This window comes from Ipomoea nil, unplaced genomic scaffold (assembly GCF_001879475.1).
Source record: "Ipomoea nil cultivar Tokyo-kokei standard unplaced genomic scaffold, Asagao_1.1 scaffold3088, whole genome shotgun sequence".
NCBI lineage: Eukaryota > Viridiplantae > Streptophyta > Magnoliopsida > Solanales > Convolvulaceae > Ipomoea > Ipomoea nil.
In genome coordinates this window covers 60126-85340 of record NW_017619516.1, presented here as the reverse complement: position 1 = coordinate 85340, position 25215 = coordinate 60126, and the positions used below count along the sequence as shown (strand labels likewise).

Genomic DNA, 25215 nt, shown 5'->3' with positions numbered 1-25215 from the left:
TTTCTGGGTATTTATAGATGTGATGAGAAACCCTCTTTCAAGAGGAATGGGGAACCTCCTTTAGGAATAGAAATCCCTTTAGGAATGTGACATCCTTTTAGGAATAGAAATCCCTTTAGGAATGTGAAACCCATAACCTTTTTCCATTATACATCTTTTAACCCTTATAAACTTAAATTTTAACAGAATGAGAGGGAGGGAATTTCACCCAGTAATTCCGCCTTTACACATCACTAATCATCAACGTGAGTACCTTATGGAATTACAACCTTTATTATGTAAATCAGTGTTAGGAAATAATTATTTCTAACATTTCAACGTAGGGACTTAGCATCCCCGACCGAGCCTGTCCACCAGAATTTATTTAAGAGAGCTTCAATATCCCTGCAAAGACCAACGGGCAACAAAAAAACCATCATAGCATAGCAAGGCATTGCCAGTAAAACTTTTTTTAGGTAACCTCTAATTTTTAGTAACCATATTTTTTAACAGGTTTTTAGTAAAGTCCTAATAAGATGGCTTAACGGCCGGAACGAAATGTAACAAGCGTGTTACATGTTTGAAATTTCGTAAAAGGACTGCGGTCCTGGTTCATGTAGAATGATAAGGATTTCAAGGGTCAATTTGTCAAAATTGGGATAACTATATAATCGTGAGCGTCACAGCTCAAGTGTTGAATATTTTATATAATATTCTAAGAACGATTATATGCGTTTGATTCAACTAGTCAGTTTTTGGTTGATTTCATAATGTTAATTATGTTAAAATTAACTTGATCAAAAAATCCAAGTTATACTAGTATGAAATATAATTTTAGACAAATTGTTGGGACGTCAAATTAAGCTTGAGCTTAACGGGAAATGCTAATTAAATTTAGCATTGTTGAAGTGCTAATTTGGAGTGCTTAACAGCACTGGACGTCCAAAATGTCGAATTAGCACTATGCAAAAGGCTAATTAAATTTAGCATTGTAAAAAGTGCTATGTGATTAGCACGAAAGGAGGTTTGGTTAATTGTGTAATTAACTAATAATCCTAGTGCTAGGTAGCACTGAAGTTATAAATTAAGCAACCGAATGTTGCTGTGAGTTTATAATTTAAAGCAATAGAGATTGCTTTGGAATCGGTGCGTTAGTTTGACAGCAATGATTCGTGCTTTGTATAGTATGTTTCGTGCTTCATTAATAAGCACTGATTAGTGCTTCAATTTTGGAAGCACTGATTCGGGTTTGTGGCCTTTCAGTCAAAAACCGATTGGATTTGTAAAGGCTAATCTGTTAGTTTCTACGAGATGTGCTAATGAGTAGCACATATTTATTCTTTATAAGAATAAAGAGAAAAACCAAATTAATCATGGATTAATGCGATTACGAACGATCGATGTAGTGAATACGAAACACCTATTGGTGATTTCTGCGAAAGCGTTGGTATCGTACTCGGGCGTACGACACGGTATTCACCTCAATCGAACGTTGTTGCCGAACATAAATATCAAGACGTTGATAAGTTCGGGTCTACCTCAAAGTATGTGGGGTGAGACAATACTTTGGACAAGTAAGTACCTTTTAAATAAGGTTACCCGCATGAAATTCTTACGAAATGTGGATACGTAGGAGGTTTTCCTACCAATGCCTGAAATGTGGGGGTGTCTTGCCAAAGGTGTGTTTTGGTTCTTAGTACACGAGTCCTATAGTTTGGATGTACATAAGAACACGATAAATTGAATCAAGAAATTCATCGTTCTTTGAAGATGTATTTTTGTGAAGGTTCAATAAAGGACCTAGCACGTTGAAAGGAACTTTCGGCGTAGCCATGGTTGAAGGGTATGAAAGAGAACCCGAGCTCAAAGCTAGACGTAGTAAGAGAGCTAGGATTGAAAAATCCTTTGGTCCAGATTTTCTGACATACATGTTAGAGTGTGATGCGCACAATCTAACTTGTTTACTAGAAAATAAATTGGATTTTCTGACATGGTTGTTAGAAAACGAGCCTCGAATGTATGTAGAAGTGGTAACTTCTACAGATGGACCAACCCAAAAGAGGCTATCGAGAGTGAAGTAGATTCTATCTTAAAGAATCATACTTGGAACTGGTTGTTCTTCCTCCAGGTTGTAAAACCTCGGGATCCTAAGTATATCACTAGTCGGAAAACAAAACTGGTTGGTTATATTGAAGTAAAATGGTCGGGCTTGTAATAGTAGATTACATGCAACGCGAGTGCCACGGTTACTTCGATATATGTTCTCTTGTGACGAGAATGGAATCCATTAGCATGATACTTACCAAAGCCGTTTAGCGAGACTTGGAAGTTCATCAAAATGGATGTGTCGCTTTCTTAGACATGGAACAACCTGAGGGTTTGTGGTTCCATGATGTGAAAAGAAAGTGTGTAATTGGTGAGATCATTGTATCGTTCGAAACAATTGCCTTAGTATTTGGCATGTGAGGTTTTGATCATGCAATGATGACCAACGAGTTTAGTATAAATAAAAGTGACAAGTGGGTCTACGTATTGCGTACGATAGACAGTGAAATCACTATTTGTTTATACATGATAAACTCGTCGTGGGTAGTAACGATCAAATGATCAATTCTACCAGAAACATGTTAAATTCGAGATTTGACATGAGAGGTGTGAGTTTTGGCATATTTAATCTTCGGGATTAAAAATCGTGAAGAGACCGTATGGTCTCGTGTTAAGCCAATCTCATTAAGTTTGATTGAATCCTTGTAAAGGATGATAATTATTAGTGTTACTATTATTATTATTATTATTTCATTATGTAATATAGTTTATATTTGTGTGGTCCTAGAATTAGTCTTGTACAGCTAGTCTACTTGTCAGGAGAGATTAGTGGTAGGATTAGATATACACTTTTGTATTCTCTTTCTGTTGAAACTGAATGAGATTATTGTTCTAATCATAATCAAGTGGCTTGGACACCGTTAGATACTAACGTATAACTAGCCAATGATCACAGAGATTGTACTTCTCATGGAGAACACATTCAGATTATTGGTAGTTTAATTGTATCAAATGGGTTGTACTAGGCCAGATATTGCATTTGCGGTTAACGAACTTGGTAGACATCCGAGTAACCCTAGTGTTACGCACTAGAAGGCAATAGTGAGGGTTATGAGATACTTAAGGTATGCTCGTGACTTTGGACTGCACTACGTGGGATATCTAGCTGTACTTGGATAGTATAACACGGATATCAAAGGACGCTAAGTCCATTAAAGGCTACGTGTTTACGTAGGCCAGTGCAGTTGGTTATATGGAAATTCTCGAAACGTTTTGTGATAGCTAAGATCCATGACGGGATCAAAGCTGAGAGCCTTACACTCGTGTCGCGAGCGAGTAGGCCGAATGGCTATGCCATTTTTTCCAGGAATGTTCCTAGATATAAACTCGTATCTCCAATTTGTGTGCGTTGCGATAGCCAAGCCAAAATTGGTTAAGTACAGAGTTAGATGCGGAATGGTAAGTCTAGACTTATAAGTCATAGACGTAATGCCATTAAAAAATTTCTCACAACAGGGGTTATCTCTATTGACTACGTGATGTCAAAAGATAACGTAGCGGCCGCTAACTCGCTAACCCGAGGGTAAGCAAATGGTTGTTGAGAAATTGGAACGAGGAATGGGTCTAAAGCCCTTGGACTAAAAGTTCTATAGTGGATACCCAACCTAGCTGGCACCTAGGTTCAATGGGACAACTAAATTATGGAACGGAGCGTGTCACTGTGGGGATCTCGGATTCCCTACCCCTCCTCGTTAGAAACAGTGACTCCCGCACGAGGCTAGCACGTTGATGCTTTAATGATTCTTGAGTATGCGGGATACTCGAGAAAGAATCACCTATGTAAGAGAGAAGTGAGGGTCGCTTCAAAGGAGAATTGTTGGGCACAATTTCTTTAGAAACTCTCGCAGAACCAGGAACGATGACCCACGACCAAAATGGGCACACTCATGAGAACAGAGCATGGTTGGGAGGTTCCTGTGTGAGATATGTCATCATCTACACAAAGGCAGTCGGTTCAAAGACATTGCGTTCTACCGTACAACCAGTAGAGTAAACATATCTTCACAAGGGAAGGTTCAAAGGGTATAGTGACTCCCTACCTATCCTATGCAGGGATCGATCGTTTGAACACAGTTGTTTCCGATTTCAAAATACCCTGAAAATAAATTTTCATTCATGTGGGGGATTGTTGGAAAAATAGCATTAAAATGGCATTTTAAGTGGCTATTTTGTGGTACAATTATCAGTGGGGTCCACTTCCAATTTGGGTTGGGTCAAAGTGGATTCGGGTTCTTCGTAGTGAGACGAAGAGATTGATATATTGTACGCTCAAAACGGATAATGGGTGAATGAGATATTGATTCTCAAAGTAGACCCATTGAGTTGGAAAAATGAAGGGAAAAGTAAGTTTTGTCCCACATTGGTTTGGAAAGAGGATTTGACCCCCCCCCCCCCCCCCCCCCCCCCTTTTATACAAGAGCTCCTTTGGAACTTGTAGAATTGTGTAGCATAGAGGCTCTCTCTTTCGCGCGTGCGGGGGGGGGGGGGGGGTGCAAATCAAATTCCAACTAGAAACGAGATCGAAAAAGCTTGGTTCAAGCTCGAGCTCGTGTGCGCCGGCACCTGCGGGCACGAATGTCGTCCGGAAACTTCACGCTGAAACCGAACTCTCGTGTGAGTTCAGGGGAAGGAGCTAGCACGAGAGTTGTGCTTCTGTTCGGTTTCTGGTGCGGAATTAACTTTTTAATTAATTCCAACTTTAAATCTGAATTTAACTCTATGATAATGGGGCTGGCTGTTTCAGGTGTTACAAAGACTGATTTAATATCAGCTTTAATGCCATAATGATGCTATTGAATCCTTCATACCCTATATAAGGGGAGTAGAACAACAGAATTTTTGCAATGGAGTGAACAAGCACACAACACACGAAATTTTGTTTTCAAGCTTCAAAATCCTTCTGTTTCTACTCCTTTCTTTGCCTAAACTGTGTTCAAGGCTTTGCTCTAGTTCGCTCGTTTGGGTGCTCAAACGTCGAATCGTAGCGCGTTTTATCCTGGGAAACCTAGGCCACGACGCTCCTAGCACTTTTGGGAGCTGGCAAATAAGGTTTTAAGGAAAGAGTGGTCTCTTGACTCACGCTAAAAACCCTTACCCATACACGAGCCATCTTTCCTTCTTTCGGTTTTGGATTACGCTTCTAAGCAAAATCCTCCATTCTTTTGATATTATAGTTTGGTTGGAATTATAATCTGTGGATTATAAGTTCCATTTGGTTGATATGCATATATCTTTTCTGTAGATATTCATGCATATAATCATAGTGGTCTGATTTATATATATATATATATATATATATATATATATATATATATATATATATATATATATATATATATATATATATATATATATATATATATATATATATATATATCGAATAATATTTTATATACTTTCGTGTGTGTATATATAAATATTATTTTAAGATATTAAATTGATTTTTGGTTCATTATCACCAACAGCGCCTAGGCGCGATTTTTGCAACACTGCAAAAAATAGTGCCAACCCAAAAATGTCCATGGTTTTCACCTTTCGGTTTCCACGTTAAAAATTATTATGTCTTCTGTATTTTTTCCTTTCAATTATTTATTTTTCTGTTCTTTCATATTTCACCTCTCATTTAGTCGGTCATGTTAGTCCGCTGATTGACTTCCTCGATATCAGAAACCCAACAATATTATTTTGTGTGGTTTAGTCATTTTACTCTTTTTTTTCTTCTCCAACAAGTCTACCATAGCAAATCCAAAGAAGCCGTGGGAGAGAGTTTCGCCGAAGGCAACGGAATTACGGATTAATTTTTCTTTCCATTTCACAGATTCAACTTTTAAATTATGTATCATTTCTGTGAAAATCAACCAAACATACCAATAAACAATACACAGAACTGACACGAGTGAAAATCAACCGACTTTTAATAAGCCACCGCCGGTAAAACAGCAACCCGTTGCCCCTAAAATGTAGCCACCGCCGGTAAAAACGAAACAGACACGAGTCTTCATAGTCCATTTGCATCCAACTTTTGCTTCTAAATTTTTTAAGAAGGTAAAAGAAGCTGGAATGATGAGCAGTCGAAACAGACACGAGTCTTCATAGCCTGAGTTCATTGCATTAGCGGTAACATGGTGGAAAAGATGATCTCGCCGAAGAAGAAAAAAAGGAGTGAAATGACTAAAATACTCTGATTATTTTATAAGATACTAAAATAACATTTTTAAAAGTCGTGGATTGTAATTAACAAGACCCCAATAATCATTAGACCAAAATTGAAATTTACAAATAAATTTCACATACTAATTCTAAATTTAATATTATAAAAAATTAAATTATAAATAATTTCAATCAAGCCTCTTTAATCGAACTCGACACATAAAATGAGACGGAGGTAGTATAAGTTAACCTTTGGGACAAAAAGTGTCACATTGAATAACTCAAGAACTAAAAGTGATTATGACAATAAATTCAAAAATTGAGCCTATATCCATATAACTAGTTTTTTTACGCACTTTGTGCGAATGAGATAATGCCTAATAATTATTTTTAAATAAGTATTCCAAAGTATATCAATGCAATATTATATAGGAGATGTTCATGCATATGTAAATAAATGTTGAATTTGTTTATTTAAATCGGTAATTTAAAGTATATAAATGCAAGATAATATATGAGAGATTGATTATAATTGTCACTAAAATAAATGTTTGCAACTTTGTAATAACGCTAGTCTAAATACTTAGTTTTAAAGCGATAGTCTAAATAAATATTACTTTTGGTTTAAATTTCTCTAATTCTTCTTAATTCTTTTTTGGGTAGCATCGTTATTGTTTTCATCTTCAGTACGTGTCCTCTTTTTTTCTTTTTTGTTTTTTTTTTTGTTTTTTTATTGGTAGTGTTTCATGTGCAATTAGGTTACTGGTAGCAGCATAGAGGGATTCATCATGCAATGAGATTATGGTGTAGGAAGTTTTAGATTTACCTTGCTGTGTATATGACTGAGATTTTAGTTGTAATATGAACTCTTTAGCGTACAAACACCTATTTATATTTAGTAGTGGTAGTTTTTTTCCTACATGTTTCATGTGTTGTGAGATGTGTGTCGCAGGTTATCATGTGAAAGTATTAAACGAAATATTAATATTTATTATATTTGTATAAAATACTTGGTAAATAAATAAATAAATAAATAAATATATATATATATATATATATATATATATATATATATATATATATAAACATGTTTTGTATTATAACTTTGATATTTAATTACAAGATAATGTAAAAAAGAAGACAATGAACAATGTAGTGAATATAATAAATTAATAAATTTGAAGGTAAGGAATCTTTGAATTGTAGAAAATAAAGATGATATAACTAATGAAATTATATTTATTTTAAATTTTTTTATAATGAATAATTTTTTTTTAAATAAAGCATTATAGACATCTAATTCTAAATTAATTAAATGGGGCATATGTATTATTTTTTGTTGTAGCTACTAATTTATTTAATTAATAAGAGTAATAAAGTGTCGTACATACTTTTCTTCAACAATAATGAAATCAATGATTTTTTTTTTTAATTTCCATTCCTTGTTGAGACAAATTGTTTTGTGAGTTTGTCCATAACAATTGCTATAATTGCTGTTAATAGAGGATGATAATAAATAATTCAAAATATATGGTTACAATAGATATTAATATAATGATATAGTAAGAATTAACTTACAAAATTTTTTAGAAGTTTTCATGCATTGATAAAATTTTGATGTGTAAACTTGTTCAATTGGAGCTAGTAGGATGTTAACATTGTCAATTATTTGAAAAATGATCCTACCGTTTTAGAGTCTATGTGTAATTGTATTTATGATCAACAACTTTATAGTTAGGCCGCGCAGGTTTGACAATGATGTAAGAACATTGTCCAATAAAAAAATAATAGTATAATATTAGTAATGTAATGTACAATTGTACCATTATAAAAAAATACAAAAAAATATTAATACCATAATGGCCTAAATCATTCAAATAATGCAAAAACATAATTGAAATATTAAGTTTTGTTCTAAATAATCAGAAGAAGATTAATTTAAAAAAAAAAAAAAACTTAACATAAATTTGTTTTTTTTTTAATAAACAAATTCAAGAAATCAAATAATTTTAAAGTAGTTCCTGATTTATAATATTTGATGCTCAACTTTGAATGCTATGTATTTAGTCGAGCTAATTATTTGACCAAAGTTTATGTTAAATTTTATATTATATATATATTTTTAATACATTTTAACATATTCATAATATATGTTTAACGTTGGGTATCCCCCTCTTTCCTGAAAAAAAAAATAATATATGTTTAACAATTATGTCAATTATAATTGGGATGGGGTTTGAACCTAAGACCTTATATAAATTAAGAGTATGTTAAGAATAATAAATAGTTAACGGAATATTCCGTTACTAAAGTTTGAACTAACGGAATTTAGGGTTATTTAAGGGAAGAAAATAATATAATAGAGGGTAAATAAGGAAAATCATTAAAAGATACTAAAATCAAAATAATATGAACCATTCATTTTAAGAAACAATTAGTACCGACATTTTTTTTGTTCCAGTTAAGGGCCTAACATTATTCGCTCTTATTAGATTTGTAGATTGTAGATTTGTAGATGTATATACTAAATTTGTCATTTTCCCAAAAAAAAAAAAAAATGACTAATTGAGTTGAGTTTAGAAATTCAAAAATTTAACTACCTAAAGATTAAATAGGAAACAGATGGCAAATGAGAACAAAGTGATTTATTCAACTGAAATTGGAAACCTTAAAATGCAATTTCCACCTATCTATCTGCAATTCCCAATGATGAAAAAATATAGCTTTACTGTTGATCACATTACATTGTTGTAGCAAAAGCAGGGATTTATACAGAGATTTGGGCATTTAGATCAGTTGAAACTATCGTGTTCGTCTTCGTCCATCACCTTGCAGCTTTATCAATTCCCAGAACTCTTCATCACTAGTCTTGAGCAAGAAGGGCAAAGGAAGATGAACACCCCTTCTCACAGCCTCCATATGCCTGGGTTTAATCCGATTCTCCAAGCTGAAACTGAAGTACTGAGGAAACTCTTTCAACTCTTCCAACTTCCCCTCCATTTCATTGGCAAAGTAGTGAAATTTGGGCTTGAAATTGTTGTCAATGCTGAAAGTGAACAGCCCCGGGCACCTCAAAACCATCCCCACAGCATCAGTTCTTGAAAACCCCAAGCTGACCAGATAGTTGAGCTTAGGAATCAGTGTGTTCTCCACGCTGGAAACCAAGAGAATGGGGTCTTGATAAGCCAGGGAATGCAGATCTCTGAACCCAAGTCTCTGGAGATAGAACAAGGCAGGTTTGAGCTGGTCTGGGACACTGGAAATGAGCAATCTTGGGCATTTGTTGATCACTTTCCTGAAGTCATTGTCTGGGACATTAAGGTCTGAGGAGAGGAAAGTGAAGACAGGGATAAGGTGAGATTTGATGTCTGAGGTTAGGATGTTGGGGCACATTCCTATGATTCTCCCCAGGTCTTTCTGGTGGATGCCTTTGGACTGCAAGAAAGTGATGATGGAGTGGATGGAGTGAAGGGGGGCTGTGTGGAGAGAGGGGTTCTGGGAGAGGGCTCTCCCAGAATCAACACCCATGATTTCTAGGGACAGGATTTTCTCCTTGAACTGGTGGGAGATGTTCTTGTGGGTTGGTTGGTAGAGTGGGTGTTTGTGGAGGAGAGTTTTGGGTTTTGAGGATAAGAGGTTATTGTTATTGTTGTTGTTGGATAGGTGGTCTGAGGAGCATGAAGAGAAACAACAATAGAAGGCTGTTGCTGACATTTTCTTTGAGTTCAGAAACAATAATAATGGAAGTGAGAAACAGTTCTCTTTTTTCTCATCACATTTGACATTTCTTTCTACTTATCTCATTCTTGAAAGACACTTGGCATTTTGCTGGGAAGTTATTGGCCCAGACATGATTATGTAGATTGGGTGGTTGAGATTGCTTTGGTCCCTTACCTGCAGAATACAACATTATCTTGAAAAAAAAAAAAAAAAAAAAAATCTCACTCTAATTTTGAAGGCTTAAAATTAACTAAGCGGGAGAGCATTGCACGCACCAGCAACACCTTAACTCTTTGGTTCGTGAAAATATTTGAACAAAAGTATGTGTCTATGTGAAAATGATACAGAATGAATAAAACCTCATTTCGTAATGATTTGAAATATACGGAGTAGTAGATATTTATTTACTGAAATATGTAGCAATATTAATGGTACTAGGACTAAAATATAAACATCAGAGATATCATGTCGTTGTAGTATAGTGGTGAGTATTCCTGCTTGTCACGTGGGTGACCCGCATTTTATTTTCGAATACAACATTATCTTTAAAAATTGGGTACCATAAAGGCGTGAAGTTAACTAAGCGGCGTTTTATTTTCGAATACAACATTATCTTTAAAAATTGGGTACCATAAAGGCGTGAAGTTAACTAAGCTGGTGAGCGCACCAATAAAATTCAGGGGCGTTTTGGTTCACGTAATGTTAGATTACTAGACAATCGACATTCCCAAACATGAAAATTTTATATTGCCAAGCAAATATAACCTTAGTTATCCTATATAACTTGAACCAAACACCCCCTAAAAGCTTTTTTTCCTTCAATTTCTTTCTATTTTTCCATTTCACCCTCTTTCTCCCTCTTGACAAAAAACCACATGTGTGTATATATAGAGCTATGCCTGGAAATTGATGTTGTATCAATGTTGTAGAAGGCACTAGTCGACACCTAATGCCTAGGAGAACAAGTAATAATAATAAGAAAAACAACAAAATAAAAAACATTTGACCAAATTGACCAACTCAGACACTTAATTTGACCGACTCAAACACCGAGTTTACCTACTCGGGCACCTTGTAAGCAGACTAATGTCAACCTAAGAGTAAAATCCCCTCGGCCTAGGGACGCCTAGCGCCTAGGCGGCCACCTGACCCATTTTTGCAACGGTGGTTGCTATACAGATTACCCGAAATGCAAGACTGCAAATAACAACTCCTAGACAATTATATGAAGTAAAAATGACAGATATATGGCTTCCTCAGAATTGTTTTAAACCAACTCAAATTTAGACTCAGTTTTATAGATTGTCAACAACCAAACAACATTTACTCCCCAAAAAAAAAAAAAAAAAAAAAAAAAAAGGAAACGAAAAATAAATACAGTTGTGACAATTCAATTCAATGCACTTCCAGCCATAGCTATATATGCACACATCACACCAGTCTAAGCCAACCCACTGCTTGAACCTGCACAAGTGTTAAAAAGAACCATGAAGAATTCATCGTGATAAACGTTAACTAAACAGATATACTAAGTTTTCATCCACTAAGAGAATAATGTACTAACCAACTTCTAATCCTGCTGTTGGTTCCTCGGTTTTCCAAACAATGTCTTTCAACCCAGTTGACAGGTTTTTATAGAACTGCACACAGAAGCAAAAGAGGAAATGATGATCATATTGTTAACAGTAAAATAAAATAATCAGAACATGCGCTATATAGATAGATGCTCGAGCACAATAAACCATTCTGCACCTTGTGGAATTCCAAGGTATCTCCTCCAGCTTTGCGAAGCTCTACGATATGAAGCGAAGGAGTCACCTCAAAAACCTGCATTGAGATTCTACCCGTTAATATATAAGCGTCTTAAAGATCATTAGTATTGGAGGCTGTTATAAACCAAGATTGGCTAAGGTCACTCAATGGACCAAACCACACTAAAAGATTGAATTCAACCAATTAGCTTGTCACGGAAGTTGGACGCCACCAATACCCATGACTGGGTGAACCCAAAGATTGAATTAATTAGCTAGTCACAAAAGCTTTGGACGCCACCAATACCCATAAGTCCATAACTGGGTGAACCCAAAGATTGAATTAATTAGCTAGTCACAAAAGCTCTGGACGCCACCAATACCCATAACTGGGTGAACCCAAAGATTGAATTAATTAGCTAGTCACAAAAGCTCTGGACGCCACCAATACCCATAACTGGGTAAACCAAGTGGACCGAACAGGCTCTGATACTATGTTATAATCTTATAGATTGGGCTAGGGTCACTCAATTAGTCTATAATACACATGGGGCCAAACCACACTAAAAGATTGAATCCAACCAATTAGCTAGTCTAACCTATGGCCTTATAAACCCATATATTCTCTTTTATTTTTTCAACGTGGGACTCTTAACAGAGGCGATGAGGATGAATGTACCTCTGTTGCAATGGATAAATGACCCTTGCGGCCAGTCTTTTCTCCGTGAAGCTTTAGCTGGTAAAGATATAAAGGAAATGTGCAGTTTTTATCAGTTTAGACAAGTAAAACTCAAAAACAGCTAATCAAGAACCATTTCAATTTTCTTATGTATCTATATTCGCCAGTTCTTCACTAAGAAAAGTTGGACTTTATAAGATTAAAAAATTATGATAAAAGCACATAATCAGTGGAGAATAAAGCAAGGGCAGTTAAAGAAGTAGATTTGAGGTGTCCAGTCTGTATAAAAATCCAGTGAAAACTTGAAAAGAGAAACATTTTGATGGTACCAAAAGATACAGAAAAGCGAAGTATCAGAGTGGAGGAGAACAGGAGAGCCATTGTGCTTATTCACCTTATAGTTATTTTTCTTCACATTGAAACCCAAAGGTACAGCAGTCTCTTCAATTTTTGAGATTATCTCTGCAGCAGGACATTTTGAGGTAAATCTTGTTTCCCTTTTAACAAGTCCCTGTTTATAAAAGATTTGATCAATCAGATGCTGAAAACATGGAAAATGAAATATTTAACGGTTTCCACTTTCAAGACTGCCTCCTCTTGTTCTACCCTTTTGTTCTAACAGTCTTCTTTTGTTTGAGGTAAAGGGAAGATAATATCAAGAAGACATACTTTTAGAACATAGATAATATCATGAATATCTGATTATTATGCATAGATAATTTATCATGAATATAAATATCAAATATCAATTTTAAACCCCCCCCAAAAAAAAAGGAAAAAGAAACTAAGGCAACAATCATTTGATTCTATATAATAAGCTTTCAGAAAGCATACCACTTGCTTTTCAAAAAGAGAACTAAGATTGAGGCCCTGAGATCTAGAAATTAGCTCAAAAGCATTCATCGCAAGTGGTGCAGTAGGCAGTTCTTCCCTTCTCTCCACAACGAGATTTGATGAGTCCTTTCCAAAAAAAAGTTATTATCGTAAATTTTTTAATACGTTATTGTTTAAGCTCAATAAAAAATCTTCAAAAACTTTGAAATACTTACTGCTGATTCATCAAAGATGGCATTGACATCATCAAGATTAACATCTTCCTGTTGGAATACTGGTGGCTGATAACCTTTCTTAAACCAGTCATTCTCAATGACCTCAGCAATTGTTATGCGCTGTTTCATTATACAAAATCATTCGGTTTCAGGTCATATTTGTTACTGAAAGTTGAAAAAAAAAAAAAAGTTTTCCTTTCCTAGAGTTGCAGGATATCAATATACCGTTTGGGGATTGGGATCCAGGATTCGTTTGATTAATTTCTTTGCACTTGAGGAGAACCATGGTGGACACGCAAAATCAGCCTTGAAAATCTGCAAAAGAAATAATACCAAGTTTCTTGTTTCATGACATTGCATTAACTAATCAACAATTTAACAACCAAGACTTCACCTTTTTATATAATGCCACAAGATTCGAGTCTTCGAAAGGCAAGTAACCAGCCATGAGTACATAAAGTATTACACCGCATGACCAAAGATCTGCCTTAGCTCCATCATAACCTTTGTTGTTGATCACCTCAGGAGCAACATAATTCGGTGTACCGCATGTTGTGTGTAGCAACCCATCTTCCTAAGGGGACAGATTAAAATCAGGTTCAACTTACATAAATCTTACTAGATATTAAAGAATATATTTAACGTCATTTTGTAAACTTTACTCACCCGTACTTGCTGGGGAAGTGCACTCAATCCAAAATCAGAGACTTTGAGAACCCCATTGGTATCCAACAATAAATTCTCCGGCTATGAAACACAGCATAAAGGTAACAATTAAACTTTCTACCCACCATATATCTCACTTTAAACGGTCCAAAAATTGAGATTACTGAAGTCACAAGGAGAATTAAGATCATTTACCTTGAGGTCTCTGTGGAACACACCTCTACTATGACAGTAGTCGACAGCATTAATCAGCTGTTGAAAATATTTCCTTGCTTCATCTTCTTTCAGCCTCCCTTTACTAGCCTGATTCATGAAACATTACCTGGTCAGACATTGTTTTTGTAGTATAGAACATTCACAGCAGCTAAAAGAACAAAGCAGTCTTACGATTTTGTCAAATAGTTCACCGCCAGTAACAAATTCCATAACAATATATATCTTCGACTTGCTTGCCATAACCTGCATTGTTTAAATAAACAGAGCAATCAAAAACTATAAAACTGCCCAAATGTATTAAAAGTACAACATACCAGCATCAACTAGTAACTAGAACAAATAAATATGCATTCTAAGTATAAGTTTAGCTACAAGATTCTCATTTATGGTATCCAAAAAAAAAAAAAAAAAACCAACATTCACATTTAGTATTCATTTGATCATGTTAAGGCAAATCCTGAAAAGCAATGTCAAAGAATTTGAATTCTAACCTCAAACATGCGAATGACATTGGGATGCCTAATCAATTTCATGGTTGAGATTTCCCGTTTGATCTGCAGCCAACATGAAAAAAGAAGAGCCTCAACATGAATGTAGTTTCAAAACATTCCCTAAGGATCAAATTGCAACAGTAAAAACAGACATTCAAAGTAGAAAGAAACAGCACTGTTCTATTCTTGATGATGAAAGTGCTCTTTCTCTTAAGATTAGAAAGAGTTCTTGCAGATGATTATGCAACACCCAGAACAAATTTTAACCAAATTCAATCAATCTAAATTTCAGTAGATGCAAGATCCAACAAGATGCACATAAAATTAACCAAATAAACAAGATTTCAAGAAACCCAGCACTTGGAAACGTATGAACATTCATTCATGCACAGATATATACCTGGCCAACCATCTTATGCTTAAGAAGCTTCTCTTTATCAAGAATCTTGATAGCCACATTCTCCTCTGTTTCCACATTCCTAGCAAACTTCACCTTTGCAAATGTCCCCTCTCCCAAAGTCCTCCCTAACTCATACCTACCCACTCTTGTCCTTCTACTCCCAGCACTTGAACTTGAACTTGAAGCCATATTCGCACTTTCTTTTCTAAGATCTGTATATCTAATCACAGGGTTTCTATATGCAAATGAATTCAATTCACTCAAAGGTTTAAACCTTATCTCAGATCAATTAAATACAAATCCCATCCATTTTTCCCCCAATTATTCTACACTAAAGCCTCTTCTTTTTACAGGGCTGCCACACTTGAGACTTGGCAATATTCATCTCTGCTGATTTAGTATTCTAACTCAAGCAAGCAAATAAAAACAAAAACAGGAAGTAGAAAAGAGAGATCAAAAGGGAGTAATGGTGAGACCAAAAGGCGGCGGCGATTCAACAAGTGAAAAAGAAGCGACAGACGCCATACACACAAGGTAAACGCTGAATATACCAATGAGTACAAACAAGAAAAGAAACAAACACTTTAAAGGGGTGTCATAAAGATCGTCTTTTTCACATGATACGTGAAAGAATAACGGAGTTTGGGATCGGGATGGCGGAATACTGGGATTTGGGAATCTGGGTAAAATATGTTTGGCGGTGAAAAGGGTGGATCATGGAAAAGAAGAATGCGGGTATGGAGATTAGACGAGAGAGAAAGGGAGGCGTGGCTGCGTGGGGTTTGATGACACAGAGACTACAGGAAGAATGAAATGAACTTTTCAAGGCTTCAACTGGGGAAGGCGATAACTGTTTATTTACAATCTTACACTGTTACTGTTGTGGGCCCCCTGCTGATGGAGTGTGGGCCCCACTTCAACTCCTCTTTGCTTCTTGCCTGTTAATTTTTATAAGGGAAAATGGTCAAATAGGTCCTCGAATTTTAGCTTAAAAGTCAATTAGACCCTTAAACTTTTTAAAAGTGTAATTACACTCATCAACAATTCATTTAGATGCAATGAAGCCCAAAAATAAGTTAATGACCTGCTATCACAGGTCATTAGGGTTCAGGTCACCTTCCGACAAATTTTCCGATAAAAAAAAAGAAATTAAAAAAAAAAAAAGTGATCGGTGAAATTTCTGAAAAAATAGTGACCGGCGACCGACGAAATTTCCGATCACTTTTTTTGCCGAAAATTTCGCCGGTCACTTTTATTTGTCAGAAAATTCATCAGAAGGTGACCTGAACCCTAATGACCTATGATAGCAAGTCATTAACTTGTTTTTGGGCTTCATTGCACCTAAATGAATTGTTGATGGGTGTAATTACACCTTTAAAAAAATTTAGGGGTTTAAATAACTTTTAAGTCAAAGTTCAAAGGTTTATTTGACCAATTTCTCTTTTTATAATGATATTCTTTACTCGCTCAAATAGCATTTGTATTGTTCAATTGGTAAATCATCATTTTCTCCTTCCAATTTTTTCGAGTTATAAATATAAATTTTTCTTTTGATTATTATAAATGTAATCATTAATCTATATCTATATCTATATTCTATATATATAAAAGTAAAATTTTCCTATTTCATTTTCCCGCTCAAATTTTTGAAGTCAAATTAATTAAATATTTTATTTTATTAGTCAAATAATTAATAAAATTTATTTGAAAAGCAAATGTAAAATGAAAATTTAGTAATATCAATATTGTGAATTAATTATGAATAAGAGTAATTAGAAATATTAATATAATGAATTGATTAGGAATATCAATATAATGAATTGATTAGAGTAATATATATATATATATATATATATATATATATATATATATATATATATATATATATATATAAAAGTAAAATTATCCTATTTCATTTTCCCGCTCAAAGTTTTTAACCCAAATTAATTAAATATTTTATATTTTATTAGTCAAATAATTAATAAAATTTATTTGGTAAGCAAATGTAAAATAGAAATTTAGTAATATCAATATTATGAATTAATTAGGAATAAGAGTAATTAGGAATATTAATATAATGAATTGATTAGGAATATCAATATAATGAATTGATTAGGAAAATGAAATAGGAGGATTTTGATTTTATGGTGGTGTATATGGCGGAGTCGCAATGAGATTGTTTGGAACAATAAATCTTGGCAGCCAGCACACATCAAGTTGGAAGTAGCACGTCTTGTACATGAATGGCAGGAGAGAATGGAAGCTTTGAAAGGTGGTGGCGCAAGGCTGGAAAATACTTCTGCATCAAACACGGTGTCGGCTGATATGTTTATGCTATATGTCGATGCAGCGGTTTTTACAGCCACACATGAAGCTAGCTACGGTGTGGTGATTACACAAGCAAATGGTAACTTTGTCGCAGCGAAGAATGGCCAGGTACAATGCATGGATGATGTTCATTTAGCTGAGGCCATAGCTATCAAGGAAGCTCTCTCTTGGGCTAAGGAGAGAGGTATTTTAAAAGCTAGAGTACACTCTGATTGCCAGATGATATGTAAGTTGCTCAATGGCTCTTTACCAGACTATACCTACGCCGGCTGTATCCTAAGTGAATGCCGAGATCTTCAACGACACTTTGATATAGTGTCTATTCAGTATGTTTCGAGATCAGTGAATATGGCGGCTCATGCTTTGGCTAGAGCGGCACGTTCGCAACCTGATCCTATGATTTGGTCTATTTCTTTACCGCGTTGTATTGAACATTTGTTTTAATGAATTTGAGTTATGTGGTTTTCAAAAAAAAAAAAAAAAAATTAAAATTATTTAAAATATATAGATCTACATTAAAAAAAATCTTATTAATTTCGGATTTTTAAAATTATATATTTATATTAAAGGTGAAATTAGAAATAATTAAGTTTAGTTATTTCCTAAGTTATATATGGTTAGTAATGAATATTTTCCTATATTAGATTATGCTTATATATGGTTAGTAATACGTTTTTTTAATAATTATTGTTCTAGTTAGGAAAGTAAATCATATACCTACCATAGATGTAATTGGAAAAATTTTACAAATGGTAAAAAATGCCAATTACTAAAAAAGCCAATTTAATTAAAAAGTCTATGTACTTAATTAATTTCCATTTTACTTTTTTTACCAAATAAGTTTTACTATAAAAGTTTGGACGGGAAAATAAAATAGAAGGATTATATATATATATATATATATATATATATATATATATATATATATAGATTGGAGTATTTTTATTTTTTTTATTTTATTATATCTAGGGAAGGGGGAATCCCCAAACATTAAACATGATAATTGCCTAGTTGGAGTACATTTAAACAAGTTAAAATGAATAAAGGATAAATTAGAGAAAATATTATGTTAATAGTGTTTAAATTAAAAAAAGAAAAAGGTATTATCTTAAATGAATAAAAAAAAATAGTAAGCAGAAGGTGAAGTAATATTTTAGTAAACAAGGACCATGTTGCAAACCAATAATTATGGACTAGGTTGTGACTTGTGAGGAGGGGTATAAAATAATAATGGGCACTGTTGCAAATAAAATAAAATAACAATGGGCACTGTTGCAAATAAAATAAAATAAAGTAATAATGGACACGACATGTGTGTGACGAATGATGAGTAGGAGGTCGTTAGATTTGTTTGTACGTCAGTGTACTTGTACTGTGTACATAATGATGTTAGAACTTAGAAGTTAGATGCCTTTTAGTTGTTAAACGAGATGGGTTGGGCCGTGAAAATTGGGCCTCCTCACGTCGACCTCCAAGCCCATCCTCATTTTTTCGGCAAGTTATTGTGCGAACCATAATAAAAAGTACATTTTTAATATATTAAATATATATTATTTTTGTACTGTATGTACATTATACAATATAATGTATATTCAGTACAAAAATAATGTACATTCCTTTAATACAATGTATATTATTTTTGTACTAAATGTACATTATTTTTGTACTGAATGTACATTATTTTACAGTATATAAAATATGATCCATACAACTTGTGTGAGTCATGGTTCACACAATAATGATTGCATTTTTTCGGCAATTTATATCGTGGACCATCTTCAGTGTACTATGGACCCTGGTCCAATACACATAATTTAACTTTATAATGTACAGAATTCATGTTCATAATGTACAAAATTTATGTTCATAATACACATATACATAAACACAATATAATAAAGACACATAAACACTTAATATAATACACATAATTCATATTCATAATGTACGAAATTCATGTTCATAATGCACAGAATTTATGTACATTATATCATGTTTATGTGTATGTGTATTATGAGCATAAATTATGTACATTATGAACATGAATTATATATATTATAAAGTCAAATTATGTGTGTTGGATTAGGGTCCACAGTGCGCTGTAGACCCTGGTCCACGATATAACGATTGCATTTTCTTAATTGTTATACAGTGGACCATGGTCCATAGTGCTATGTGGACCATGATTACCAAATGAAACTGTAGTAGAATAAAAATGATACTTTAAAGTTGCTAAAATGAAACTAGTGTGCGTGAAAAAATGAAACTAAAAAACAGAGCTCATTCAACAACGTATATTGTCGAATGAAACTGTAATTAAAATGATACTTTAATGTTGTTAAAATGAAACTAGTGTGTGTGAAAAATTGAAACTAAAATCCAGAGCCATACAATAACATATATTGTCAAATGAACGTGGAGTGTAATTAAAATAATACTTTAGTATTATTATAATTAAACTATTGTGTGTGAAAAATGAAACTACAAAATAGAGCTCATACAATAATGTATATTGTCGAATGAAACTGTAGTAAAATTAAAATGTACTTTAGTATTGCTATACTAAAACTAGTGTGTGTGAAAAATGAAACGGAAAAACAAGACAATATTGTCAAATGAAACTAAAGTGTAATTAAAAATTTAAAATGATACTTACTTCATGTACCACACTACTACATGGACCATGGTCCACAGTAAAATTTGTCCATTTTTTAATTGTTATACCATGGATCATAGTTCACATTGCACTATGGATCTTGTTTCATGTGTTTGTGTTTTGTGTTATGACTTTGTGTTTTGTGTTATAAAATTTTGTACCTTATGAGTATGAATTATGTACCTGGAACAAATTAGTAATTGTGTCTTATGTTATGAATTTATGTATATTGTGTTGTGAAATTTTGTGCCCATGAACACAAATTATGTACATAAATCAGATTTAAAAAATAAGTAAATATATAACATGTGCATGTATGTGTCTTGTGTTATGATTTTTTGTGTCATGTGTTATGATTTTTTGTGTCTTGTGACATGAAATTATGTACCTTACGAGTATGAATTCTGTACCTCGTCTTTTCAATTCAGTTAGGTCCATAATGCTATGCTATTTGTCTTGTGTCGTGATTTTTTGTGTTTTGTATTATGAAATTATGCACCTTACGAGTATGAATTATGTATCTCGTTGTTTTAATCCATGGTCCAAAACTACGTGAACCCTGGTCCATGATATAAATTACCCATTTTTTCAATCGGTATACCATAGACCAGGGTTCACACTACACTATGGACCCTGGTTCATGTGTTTGTGTTTTGTGTTATGACTTTTTGTGTCTTGCGTAATAAAACTCTGTATCTTATGAATATGAATTCTGTACTTGGAACAAATTAGTAATTGTATCTTATGTTATAAATTTTTGTGTCTTGTGTTGTGAATTTTGTGCCTACGAACACAAATTATGTATCTAAATCAGATTTGAAAAATAAGTAAATATATAACATGTGTATGTGTCTTGTATTATGATTTTTTGTGTCTTGTGTTATGGAATGTTGTATCATACGAGTATGAATTCTGTAATTCGTCTTTTCAATCCAACATTCCAGTTGGGTTCATAATGTTATGCTATGTGTCTTGTGTTGTGATTTTTTGTGTTTTGTGTTATAAAATTATATACCTTACGAGTATGAATTCTATACCTCGTTGTTTCAATCCATGGTCCATAATGTTATGTGGACCTTGGTCCATGATATAATTTTTTTTTCAATCCTTATACCATGCACCAGGGTTCACAGTGCACTGTGGATCCTGGTGCATGTGTATGTGTTTTATGTTATGAGTTTTTGTGTCTTGTGTTGTTAAATTATGTGCCTTAGGGGCGTTTGGTTCACGAAATGTTATATTACCTCAGGGAATGTTAGATTGCTGCGAATGTTAGATTACTGGATTTGGTTTAAAATTGAAGTATGTAATATAAATCAGTACGGTTGAGTAGTTACTTTTTTATGGTATGATGATTATTTTTACTTGAATACTATTTGATGGGGTGAGAACCCCGGCCCAAGAAAAGAGGCCCAGAAAGAATGCATGGGCCGGGTCCAGGACTCGGCCCAGGTCTGAAGAAGGAGGCCCAGTTCAGAGCCCGGAAGGACGGCCCAATGCCAAACGGGGACGAGGAGTCGGCCCAGGAGAAGACTCGGTTCAGAGAGCCGTTGAGGGAGCCTTCAGAGCAGTCAAGGCAAGGAGCCGTTGAGGCATTAAAGGTCGGACTCGGTCCGCCAGTTACTAGCCAGAGAGAGCCGTTGGCAGAGTCCGTAACGTCGCCCAACGGCTCGACACATTGAATGTAATCTTTAAGTCGGCCATCATGGGCCTTTAAGTCAGTAGAGGAGGAGCCACTATAAAGAGGGCTCCTCCACCCTTGTAAGAGGCAGATTGGAGAACCCGGAGAGGGAATAGAGAGCACTATTGAGCATCATACTTCACTAAAAATCTAGACTTTTTGTGAAAGGTGTATCCTCCAGCTTAAGGTTGTGTTGGACCTCCATGGGCCCGAAAACCCAAAAACCATCACTGGCACCGTCTGTGGGAATCGACCGAAGAGTCACGTGTCCTCTTGAGTAAGGCGAGTCCGAGGAACAATAGTTGAATCAGGCAAACTCCAGACATGGCTGGAAGCGAGGAACAGTCGAGCCGTCAAGACAACGGACGAGAGGCCGACTTGAGAAACCAGCTGAATAGGAGAAATGCCCGAAGCCATGAAAATGAGACGACACCGCCGCCGACGCCGACGCCGCTGAGAAACCCGAAATTACCTCAAGTGCTGCTCACCCCGGAGCAGTTGCGTGCAATCGGACGCGCCTGCGCGGAAGCGAGCCTAGGAGTGAGAGAACAGTCCATCACTCACCAGCTGCAGCGCGAGTTGCAACCGCCTCAGAGGCCTGACAACCGGCAATTGAGCCGACGGGCTTAAAGCCAACCGGTGCAATCCTTTCATTCCCGGCTAGGTCCCAGCGTCGGACGTCGGTCGGCAAGAGAGCGATTAGGCCGGAAGGAGCCCAGTCATGCCCCGTTGGTCGCCCGCGACCGACAAGCTGCACGAGGGAAGAGCCGAACCAAAAGAGCCAGGACTGAGACTCGTCGCGTGGAGCAACCTCCTCGCAACCCCGTCCAACCGGCTGATTCTGAAGTCGGCGAAAGCACGGAATCCACGGGAAATCGCACCCGGGAGAGGATCGAAGTGGCCAACCTAGTACAGGAGGTACGAAATCTGAAAGAACGGATGGAGGGAAAAACCAAATCCCCAGGACGTACGTTGCTGACCGCCTTACCCTTCTCAGACGAGGTTATGGCCTTTAAGATACCGAGCGACTTTAAGTTCCCTGAGCAAGCCACATTCGACGGATCAGGCGACCCGCGAGAGCATCTATTGAGTTACCAAGCTAAGATGCAAGTCCTAGGAGTGCGGGATCCGGTCATGTGCCGTGCCTTCTTACCCACGCTGAAGGGGCCCGCCCAAAGATGGCTTGTAGGTCAGCCCCCAGGGTCGATTCACGGCTTTGAGGAACTGGCAGACCGCTTCATGAGCCACTATGCCGCTAACATCAAGCCACAAAAGGATCTGACGCACTTAGGCGACATCCATCAGGATGAAGGCGAGTCCTTGAAAGCCTATCTTGCTCGCTGGCAAAAGGAGATCCAGTCAATAGAAGAGGTGGAAGACCAAACAGCGCTCACCTTCTTCATTGAATCTTTGCGATCCGGACAGCTGTATCGAGACCTAAGGGACAACCGCCCGGCGACATACGCGGAGGCTGTTCAGATGGCCAACAAGAGGGCCAACACAGAGCAGGCCATGAAGCATAAACGGCAGCGCGAGGTCGGTGGGTCCGCCAGCGGAAAAAGGACGCGGGTGGAAACGAGAGAGAGGCGCTCGGATGCAGCCCGGCGACCCGAGGTCAGGCGACCGTATGACCGCCCCGTCGTTCACACCTATCGACCGGTTCCAGAGCGACCGGTCCACGAAGTACAGGCAGTCGCCCCGCCTCCGCCTCCGCCGATTGACGACCGTGCAGTAGACGAGGATACTGGTAAGACTTCTAAATATTGTCGCTATCACAAAACTTATACTCACAGCACGGAAGAATGCTACTATCTAAAGAAGATCATGGAGGGGATCATCCAGCAAGGGACGCCGCCCCCTAACCAATGGAAGCGAAGGTCGACCAGTCGAGGAGGCGAGGGACCCGCCGCCGACGCCGAAAACAGCCGAGGCAAGCAGCCGGCTTCCGAAGAGGACGAAGCCCAATGGCGCCAGAAGCCGGTCATTAACATGATAGTCGGCGGGCCGGAAGGCGGCGATTCCGCGAACACCCGAAAAGCCTGGGCTCGGCAGCTATATGTCGGAACAGTCTATGGTCGAGAAGAGAGCTCCAAAAAGGTATGCCGGGAGCCCATCGTGTTCACCGATAAGGACCTGCCAGCCGGGGAAACCCCGCATCGAGACGCGTTGGTCATCGCCATGGACATTAACGGAGTGGTCGTTCGCCGAATCCTGGTCGACACCGGGAGCAGCGTCAACGTACTGTACCTGGAGACCTTTACCAAGATGGGGCTGACTCGAGAACAGCTCAGACCCGTGAACACCCCTCTCGCCGGTTTCACCGGGGACTCGGTGGAGGCGGAAGGGTCCATCACTCTTCCTGTGGAAATCGGCAGCTATCCGGACGTACAACAGTTGAGCATGAAGTTTATCGTGGTCGATCTAGCCTGCTCACACAACGCCATACTCGGCCGCCCGGGTTTGGAAGACCTCGGGGCCCTGATCTCAATCGAACATTTATGCCTGAAGTTTCGCACGCCGAACGGAATAGGAACGGTGCGTTGTGACCGCAAGGTCGCCCGCGACTGCTATTTGCAAGCATGTAGAGGAATGGGCAAGCGTGGGATGCAGGTCCACGAGATCACCGAGAGGCCCCCTAAGAAAACAGTGATACCTCGCCCAGAGCCGGCCGTCGAGCTAGAGGAAATTGAGATCGACCCAGCACAGCCGAGCAGGCGAGTGAGAATCGGAATCGGCCTCTCGGAGAAGTCAAAGGGGGAAATCACGAGAGTACTCCAAGAGCACCGGCTGGTTTTCGCCTAGGGCCCGGAAGATATGCCCAGCGTAGATCGATCGATCATATCGCATCGACTCGCCGTAGACCCGGAGCACCGACCGGTCGTGCAAAAGAAACGGTACTTGGCCAACGACCGGAGGGAGTTTGTGAAGAAAGAAGTCAGCACGCTATTAACAGTCGGGCACGTCCGTGAGGTCAAGTACCCGGAATGGTTGGCTAACGTGGTCCTTGTGCCCAAGCCCCCAACGTGGCGAATGTGTGTAGACTACACGGATCTTAACAAAGCATGCCCAAAAGATCCGTTTCCTCTGCCCCGAATCGACCAGTTAGTCGACGAGACGGCCGGGTCGGCGCTGCTCAGTTTTATGGACGCCTTCAGAGGGTACCATCAAATATTCATGCACCCGGCGGACGAGGAGAAGACCGCCTTCCTAACTCCGGACGGAGTTTATTACTATCGAGTCATGCCATTCGGACTCAAAAATGCCGGGGCTACATACACCCGAATGGTCGCCCGATTGTTCCACCACCTGCTAGGAAAATCGATGGCCGCATACGTCGACGACAT

At 37.1% G+C, this 25215-nt stretch overlaps 2 protein-coding genes across 3 annotated transcripts; both read right to left on the bottom strand.

The window, feature by feature from the left end:
• Positions 1-8861: 8861 nt before the first annotated feature.
• LOC109166428 (transcription termination factor MTEF1, chloroplastic) lies at positions 8862-10100 on the bottom strand. The gene has a single exon (XM_019315390.1). The coding sequence runs from the start codon at positions 9946-9948 to the stop codon at positions 9037-9039; it is 912 nt and encodes a 303-aa protein (XP_019170935.1). The 5' UTR covers positions 9949-10100; the 3' UTR covers positions 8862-9036.
• Positions 10101-11191: 1091 nt separating this feature from the next.
• On the bottom strand, positions 11192-16022 carry LOC109166436 (CBL-interacting serine/threonine-protein kinase 23-like). Of its 2 annotated transcripts, none has more exons than XM_019315396.1 (14): positions 15207-16022; positions 14807-14869; positions 14487-14558; positions 14295-14402; positions 14100-14180; positions 13828-14007; positions 13659-13748; positions 13434-13553; positions 13219-13344; positions 12779-12895; positions 12385-12441; positions 11692-11781; positions 11519-11597; positions 11192-11418 (listed from the first exon to the last, which is right to left on the bottom strand). In XM_019315396.1, exons 1-14 carry the CDS (start codon positions 15393-15395, stop codon positions 11396-11398), a joined length of 1395 nt encoding a protein of 464 aa, XP_019170941.1. In that variant the 5' UTR covers positions 15396-16022; the 3' UTR covers positions 11192-11395. The 2 variants fall into 2 exon arrangements, with proteins under 2 accessions (XP_019170941.1, XP_019170942.1); XM_019315397.1 differs by having other exon boundaries at positions 11519-11594; positions 11707-11781; positions 15207-16021.
• Positions 16023-25215: the final 9193 nt, after the last annotated feature.